The sequence below is a fragment of the Protopterus annectens genome, chromosome 5.part0, assembly GCF_019279795.1.
Source record: "Protopterus annectens isolate FY-2018-M chromosome 5.part0, PAN1.0, whole genome shotgun sequence".
Classification (NCBI taxonomy): Eukaryota; Metazoa; Chordata; order Ceratodontiformes; family Protopteridae; genus Protopterus; species Protopterus annectens.
In genome coordinates, this window is record NC_056735.1 from 400,431,105 (window position 1) to 400,440,338 (window position 9,234).

Here is a 9,234-nt window from a genome sequence, read left to right on the forward strand (position 1 = left end):
CATTTCCTGCAGCTGTTTCACTGTGCTGTTTCAGTATTGTGTCACCAGCTTCAATACGAAAATCTAACAAGTAACACAAATTTCCACCAGAGCCTTCTTTTCCACAGAGAGGAATGTCATGTGTTGCACAGTAAATAATGGTAGATACAATTGGTTCCAATTTATTTTGGTTCTTTGCAATTTGTTTTGCTACTGCTGCATCTAGCTGCGGAATAACAGCTGTTTCTGGCTTCTGTCGTGTTCATGTATAAGAAAAATTGGAAGCATCTTCAGTAGAACCTTTGTGCCATGATGATTGCATGTGATTTCTTGCAAGACTCATTGAAGGCATTATATTTTGTGCACACACTAGTGATGAAGCTGCCTTGCAACCCACGGTGAAGTGACTGAGGAAATAATACACAAGGTAAGCAGAGTGGGCCTTTCAAGAGAGGAGAAAATGCAAGCCATGGTGAGTACTGAGACAACCAACTATATCTGAATATAGCTGTTAATAAATAATTGCATGCATTTCAGTTTCAGACTTCATATTATTCAGAAAAATTAATTCTAACATAAATCCTTTTATTCTAGCAACTTTCTAATGTGTCCCTAGTTTTGGGCCTTTATCTCCAACATTATAACTGGCTTTGTCCAGATTTCTTGTGTTAACAGATTGAGAGGTATGGTGTGTATGTGTGTCTGTATGTATGTATAAGAAGGAGGAAGCATACCCCTCAGCTGTCCAGGTTTTTGGAGAATGTCCAGAATTTGCCCCATATTCCTCCTAAAAAGCATTGAAGTTGCTAAATAATGACAGACATTTGAGTTTTAGATGTCATATCCTTTAGAAAAATGCATACTAACATAAATCCTGTTATTCTAGCAATGTTCTAAGTTCATGAGAGCAATAGTTATAATCTGCTCCTATTTACTTTAGGCTTTGTCCAGATTTCTTGCACTTAGAGGTTGAGGTGTGTGTTGAAGAGAGTGAAATGCCCTAGAGTTAGCAGGTGGAATTTATTTTCAAGTGCATTTTCAAGGAATTGTGAGCTTCAAGGGGAGAGAGTTTTACTGCTGTTCATGCTACGCCTGCTTAAAATGTGCAACTGTTTTGTTTAGAAAATAGTATCACTATTGTGGTATAGAATTTTTAAAGCAGCACAGCAGGTAGCATACTTGCATCTTGATACAGAGGGCTGTAGGTTCTACTCCCACAACATGTAGATTTGTATTTCAAGGGGGTGTATGTCCTCCTTTGGATGAGATGCCTAATAACTATTAACTTGTTTTTCAGCTTGCCACCCATTCCCTATTGCAATATACTAGCGTATCATTTTTTTAATATAACATAGGCAATTTATTTTTCAAGGGCAGCAGGCAGTGAATTTGTAGATGAAACACTGAAATATAAAGTTGTTTTCTAGCAACAACCTCTTCACTGGTTTCAGATCTCTTTAATGTGGAATTATTCAGATGAGTTTTACTTCTGCAAAGATTCTGCATATTGATTGATATTGGTGGATTGTATGACAGAAGTTTGAGTAGAGTGGCCCTTTATGGTTGTTCTGAACTGGGCAGGTTGTCATTATTGGTTCATATGATTTGTTTCATTGCTTAAAGGAAAAATGTTCAAAACTATAAATTTAAAACACACTCTAACAAGTGGTGCTATATTATACAAGGGATATAATTCAATTATTATATAGTACAATTAATACAGCCAGGAAGGTGAATCAAATAACTTTTGCATGGTTCTAAATATGTGTGCAAGGAGTCTATGATTTAAAAACAGCCCAAAGGTAAACTTACCCTGCCACTGGCCAGATGCATTTTCTTTGAATGCGGGTTTCAATGTTGTTTCGGTGAGTGTGGGTTTCAAAGGTAGAGAAGTTTTAATGCTAAGTCTCTTTTCATTGTAAAACTATTGCTTTGTTTAGGTTTAGTAAATGTCTATCAGTGTTTGTGCTATAAAATTTGAAATAAAAGTTGTAAATGAAATCCAAATATCTGTAATCATTGTAGAAGTAAAGCATAAAACAGTATGCACACTGAGAGATTTGAACATTGTCTATGACAAATGGGGAAAAATAGCCAAGTATTGGGACACTGGAATGGCTGTGTGGGTAGGGGTGGGGGTGGGGCTGAGTGGGTGGGGGCAGCAGAGGGGGTGGGGCTGTGTGGGCAGGGCTTGGGTTTGCACCCTCCTGCAAAAAATCCTGCGGGCTCCCTTGCCTGCACCTAGCACATAAGTGCACCTTAAATAACTTTCTTCTCTTATAGCTGTTCTTCTGTGTCTTCAGGTGTCCCCTCCCTGTTATGTTTTTCAGGTGACACAGGCTGAACTTTGGATAAGGATACCAGTCTGTAACCCATAGAGAGCTGCAGGAAAGTGCATTAACACCATTCTATACTACTACAACATACCACTCTCCACAGATTGGCAAAAATGTATGAGATTACTCAGGAACTTATGAACAAAGGCAGCAGCTACACACATGTACAAGGGATATGCCATTTCTTGCATAGTTCGCAGCTGATTTTCCCCAGTTTCAGCTTTCCACAGTTTATATGGACATTTATTCACAAGCTTCACAGATGCAGAAATCAGAGTTGTTCCTTTGCATTAACTGCATTTGCATACAGACTAATTAGCTTGTGAGAGAGTAATTAGCTATTCTGGTGCCTGGTGCCTATCCTCAGTCTGGTGCACCTCCACCTCCTCTGCTCACAAAAACTCTTCTTTCCTATGCCACACATTGAGTGCTAAAGTGCTTAAATTCTTGAAAGAAACTTCTTTCCTTTTAAACTATAGCAAACTCTTGCTACAAATTACAACAGTTTATGCATGCTTATGTCACATACAAACAGTGGCGTAACTATGAGAGGCGAAGTGAGGCAATTGCCTCAGGGCACCAAGCGGCAGGGGGCACTTTGGGCCTGACTAGGTAATCATTTAATTTAAAAAATAGTTTTTTTTCTTTAAGAAGAAAGAAGTGTGCTGACATCATCACGCGCAGTGCAGCACATATTTTCAAGTTTGTGACGGTTTAGAGGACTACTTCGGTTTAGAGGACTACTTGCGAGCGGGAACTGAAATGGACAGGCGGAAGATGGGATTTCAAAGTGAGTAATGTGTAGAAGATGGGATTTCAGAGTGAGAGGTGTGTGTGTGTGTGTGGGATTTTAGAGTGAGAGGTGTGTGTGTGGGATTTCAGAGTGAGAGGTGTGTGTGTGGGATTTCAGAGTGAGAGGTATGTATGTGGGATTTCAGAGTGAGAGGTGTGTGTGGGATTTCAGAGTGAGAGATGTGTGTGTGTGTGTGTGTGTGTGTGTGTGTGTGTGTGTGTGTGTGTGTGTGTGTGTGTGTGGGGGGGGGGGGGATTTCTTTTCTACTTTTTACTTTTTTGCAGCCGTCCAGTGTTGTAAGCATTTTCTTTTTGTTGGTAAGACACAGCTGTTGGGACATATGCATTGCACTGTGTACAACAGCATATTTTCTTGTGGACATAATGTAAAGAGTTCAGTGTCTTGTGAAAAAGAAAAAAAAAATGTACCGAACATTTTTGACATTTTATGTCTGTACTATTTTGTTTGCATTATTAGATCTGGGGGTATTAAGGTAAAATTTATATGTGTTTTAGAAGAGTTTAATAACTTGTTAATGTCAATGAATTATTAGTGAAAGGTGTGTTCATATGATGTACAATTTTAGTATGGGCTTGGTTTACTTTGACAAGCCTTTATGTTGATAAAACAGCATGCGACATGCATTGTTGGTTTAAGCTGCATTGCCATTAATTCTTTATTTTGTATTTCAGAGTACTTTGTGTTTCTTTAGTGAGAAATTATGCTGTGTTTCTGGCATGCTGTTACTGTACAAGGCTTCCTAGATATCTTAAACTGAAAGAAATAATGAGAGGTGTAGTTTTTGATAAATAAAATTACTTCTGAGTCTCTCCAGTCCATTGTAAACAGTAGATCAGTCTGTGGCTTGGGATAGCTGCATGGAGGGGACAATAAGGTAATGATGGTTATACAATTGTACAACTCCTGCAGAAAAAATAGATCAAAACCGAAAAAAAATAAAGCATGGCACAGAATTATATCTTGTCACTGGAATGCATATTTGTAGATTGTGAGACACCGAGACTTGATATCCCTCATTTTGGGGGTCCACCTCTAGTAAGAAGAATCTGCTGTTTGTGGGAGTATTCTAAAAAAACAGAGTTAATGGGAAGTTTACATCCTCCTCAGTATCCCTGCAGTGAGTGTATTTCTTTGTAGTCTAATTCCTCTACTAATGGCGGCATGAGCAGTTGTGTCACTACAAGGATCATCTATGCCCCTCTGTCTGCATGTATACCATCCTACTCCTATTCACAAGGGCTACCATCACTGCCTTTGCTGGCCATACCCATCCATGTATTCAATGCACTGTCTTACAATGTCCTGATGAGTGTATGTTCTCTAGCCAGTGCTTTGTCATTAGAGCAGTAAATGGGAACCTCATGTTAGAGCATGATTTTAAAAAAGAATAGTTAGAAAGTGCTGCAGCTGTGGTAAAAATAGTAATTCACTTAAAGTATTACTTTTGATATCAAAGCCACACAATATTAAGAAATATATAAATCACTGGAAACCACAGATATAGTTGCTTTGAGGATGTTGGTGTGTTAGTTTTGTATCTTCTCTACATAGGAGTAACATAGAGGTGTCTTAGCAGAAGGTAACGTTTTACATCATGAAGGTATTTTGTCACTGCTGTCAGGTGCTGTTATATAGGAAGTGTAGATGCCCAGACTGTCACTTGGTTCTTTTTCTCTTCTTTTTTTTTTTTGCATTCCCTTTTACAGTGATGTTTCACATTACACCACTGCTTTTGCAACTAAACAACAAAGCTGATGTTATTTTGTACTAGGTTATTGGTGCTGCATCAGGGATATTTTACTGTCTAAAATATATCTCTGTTGAACTTGGAAGAATTTTAAAGTGAACAATAAAATTTTCATTTTTATCAATGTAGCAACCCATACAGAAGCATGAATCTTGTGCGTTTTACCACATTAGAGAAATACCCCCAAAACATCTTAAATATTTTCATTGCCGCTGTTCCCTTTTGATGTTTAAGTCTGCTTTAAGCAGTCTTTGTACTTTACATTTCATTCTGCTTTCTGCTGCTGTATATCTTCTTGACACAAAATCTGAAATGCACAGTTTTGTAACTTTGAGCTAATTTGTTGACAAATTTCTTGTTGGCTAGCCTATGCAAAACTATCAGAATGAATAGAAAGCTTTTTGTTTTTATTTCCACAACTGAAACAAGAAGTCTGAATATTTAAAAGATAGCAGGATTTTATGCAATTTCTCTGAAATACTTTTCCATACCTAATAAAAATCCAAATATATACATGCATACATGTACATATACACACACACATATATATATATATATATGTGTGTGTATATATATATATATATATATATATATATATATGTGTGTGTGTGTATGTATGTGGTAGACTCTGTTGAAAATTGTTTTTGTTCCATCCATTTGGCTTCGGTCATCTCGTTGGCTTGGGTTCCCTGGGGGGGGGGGGGGGGGATGTTGGGGCACCTAGGAAAAGTTTGCCTCAGGGTGCTTCTAACGTAGTTACGCCACTGCATACAAAATACTACATACACATCTAAAATTAAAAAAAAAAAAAAACAGAGCTCCTCTTGACTTTTAAACTGTAGCATCTACTTGCTAGATTTGTAACAAGCAGTTACCACAGTTTATGTCACAAATGGAGTGCTAACATGCTTCAGTTCTTTAAAAAAAATCTTCGTACCTTTTAAACTGCAGCAGCATACAGCTGCTGCAGTTGTTTATGCCACACACAGAAAGCTAAGAGCTTCACCCATGACAACAAATGCAGTGCCAGCACTCATTTCTGAAAGCCAGCAATGTACTGCACTGAAAACTGTTTACCATCTAGGGTGACTTTCCCCTTTGCTTCACCCTAGCTCTCCTACTGGTGGAGTGTTAGCACATTCGCCTTGTATATTAGTAGAGAACATTACTATGCATTTAACTCTTTACCTATCTGTTCTGTGTCCAGTACTTGGCAGTCAGAAAATACCCGACAGTTCTCTCTACTTTCCACATTGCCCTTTTAATTTGCTGTAATTTTCTTTTTCCAGTACAAACAGGTTTAGAAATAATGCAGAAATTAACTTGAGCTAGTTTTTACACGAACTTCTACAGACTACCAAACATAAGCACTGAAGTGATGTGAATACTGTTACTTTGTGAAAAAAGCTTGGAAGCTGCAGAGTTTTGACATATTACAACAAATATGAATTCTGTCTGAGACACCACTGATACAAGGTTATAGAAATGAAATTCTTATTTTTGGTATGTACCTTTATCCACAATGAAGAAAAGTGACTGCATGCCAGCTTGCTGATACTCTCCAACTTCAGTGTCCAAAAGCCAAAGTCCAGGTTTAGAAGGTTTCATTTCAACAGTTCCAAATGTACCTGAGAAAAACAATAACAGTTTTAGTCAAATGCTCTCTTTATTTCATGCTTTATGGACTGTGAACTAGATTAAACATTTGTAAAACTATTTCACTGGCATAGAAGTATGGCAGAACTGTAGCTACTTCAGCTACAATGTATTTGCATGTAAGGCTTTATTAGCAGGTTACTGCTATAGAAGGAAGAACGCTTAAGTTAGTTCTATACCACGATCTGTGAAACTGAGAATAAAAAGAAAACTCTTTGCAACTTAGGTATTTTGCCCTGAATGGATCACTGATGGATCACACATTTTGGAAGCTGAAAGTAACTCTTTAATACTTGTATTTCTACGTGATGTTCTTGAAAAGAGCAATTAAGTGTGTCTAAATTATTTATGGTTGTGTCCAGCTACCTGCTTTCACAATATTAAGATTTTTAAACTTACATAAAACTTTGCCATATAAGGAGCTTTGTTGTGGCATGAGGCATACAATATAAGCTAAAATAGATGGTTTGTTTCCTATACTGAATATATTTTGCATTATACATTATCTGCTTCGAGTATCTTAATGCAGTATGTTCTATGTTTATGTTTAATGATTCTTTTCATTATAGTTGAAAAACCTTTACTGTACATGTTATCTCCACCCAAGGACCCCGACCACCGCTGGGATCCCAAAAATACATAAAAGCTTAGAGGATCCCCCTTTAAGGCCCATACTAGATGCTAAGGCATTCAAGACCTTTCCTATTGCAAAATATATTGACTATCAGTTGAAAAGAGTGTTAGATGGGTGCCCACATTTATATAAGGATTCATGGGACCTCCTATCAAAGGTGACAAATGAATTTTATACTGATGATCTTATTTTGGTCACCACTGATATTTCTGATCTATTTTCAGTGATTCATCGAATGGTTTTGAGTTTCTTTGCCACAACACAACTTGGATCATATCAAAATACTTACAATAAAGGCATTAATGGAAGTAGTCCTGAACAGTAATTTCCTTATTTTTGAAAACCAGTTGTTTAATCAGACCAAAGGGGTGGCTATGGGAGCGGTATGCTCCCCCATTTTTGAAAATATAGTGCCACTGCAATGGGAAAACACTTGTTTTTGCATCAGAGTACAGAAACTGTTGGGCCTTGTATGGTCATTATCTGCATGACACTATCATTTTTTGGAAGGATGGTTTGACCAAGTTGGATCAATTTTTTCACTTTCTACATTCAACCACTCACTTTTTGAGGTTTACTATGGAAGTTCAAACTGATAGGGTAAAACTATCTTGATGTCAGTACTTTCAAAAATAGGGGCAACCTTCAATTTTAATCCTCTCTGTATAAGAAACTGAAATATTCCAACTCACTATTACAGTTTAATAGCTGGCATCTCCTTTACCAAAATAAGTCAATGGTGAAGGCACAATGTGTGAGATTAGCTAATGATGGTTTCCATTGAAAACATGTTCAAAGAAGAGTGTGACAAACTTAAAGAGATGCTAACTAGTACAGGTTACCTTGAGGTATTTCTACGGGACATATTTACAGAAGTGCTAAGGAAAAGAGATTTAGATTGTTTTATACCCTTCTTAGGGACAGGCAAGACAGCTATTACTCTTAGTGCCATTAGTGACCAACATCTTGTTGAAAGGCATGAGTCCTTGATTTTACCATTTAACATACATTTTTATACAATGCGAGACATCATCCAGAGAAATTGGAATTTATTTGAGCTAGACCATGACTACATCAATATTGTAGGGGAGAGACCCAAGGTTGTATATAAAAAAGGATGTGAGTTTTAGGATGTGACTGGAAAAAACATATCATCCCAATGACAAGGGGGTATATGGGAAAATGTGGGCATTGTTCTCAATATTCTGGAAGAGTCCACTGTTCAGTTAGCGAACTTTGGAACTGTTAAATTCAAGCATAAGTAGTATTGTTACAGCAAGGGGGTTGTTTATGTTGCCAAATGTCATCTCTGTGACGGATTTTCTATAGGAAAGATTAAAAGGGCCCTTAAATCTAGGATACACCAGCATTTATATGATATATAGAAACAAGAAGACAGGAATGCATTGTTCAAACATGTAAAAAAATCACCCTAATCACTGTTTTAAATTCTTTGTTATTGATCATGTTGACCTTGGACGCAGGAGCGGACCATCTGATATTTTTTTGGAATACAAAAAAATGAGGTGGCAGATCAGATGTAATGCTACAAAAGCCCCTGAGCTCAATGAGCAAGTTTGTATTACCAGTGTTGTAAAATTAAAAGCTGCTTAAGTTATGTAAGTTTTTCCTTATAGGGCTAGTTTATGACAACTGTAATTAAAAGGTTTTAAGAAGTTTTAAAATATTTACACTTTAAGGTTTAAGGTGATAAAGTTCTGCCTTGTAGTTTTATTATTGTTAATTCAGATTCTTGCTTTTTAAGGACTTATTTCTCTTTTTTTGTTTGTCTATATATTTTTTATTTCAGGTTGACTTAATTGTTTAATGGATTTTTTTTTATCATGTGGCCATCTGAGCTGTATAAGAAAGGGTGATTTACTTTATGTACTCATTCTGATGAAGTCCAGTATACCTGGATGAAAGCACTCAATTTGTTTATAATAAAGTTTGGAGACACTGCTTCTCGGCGTCTTCTGCTGTGTTATCTTCAGAAGCAGTAATATATTGCATCCAGTTTTTGTTCATTTATAAAAGTTGGTCAGATGTTATAGGTATACATGCTATT

General features: G+C 36.9%; 1 protein-coding gene across 3 annotated transcripts in view; it reads right to left on the reverse strand.

The window, feature by feature from the left end:
• The window catches only part of F5 (coagulation factor V), a 1,256,984-nt gene that overhangs the window by 253,459 nt on the left and 994,291 nt on the right, over positions 1–9,234 (reverse strand). For all 3 annotated transcript variants that reach the window (XM_044072364.1, XM_044072363.1, XM_044072362.1), the window contains one exon: positions 6,388–6,504. In XM_044072364.1, the coding sequence (XP_043928299.1) occupies positions 6,388–6,504 (117 nt within the window). The remainder of the gene's footprint in view (positions 1–6,387; positions 6,505–9,234) is intronic.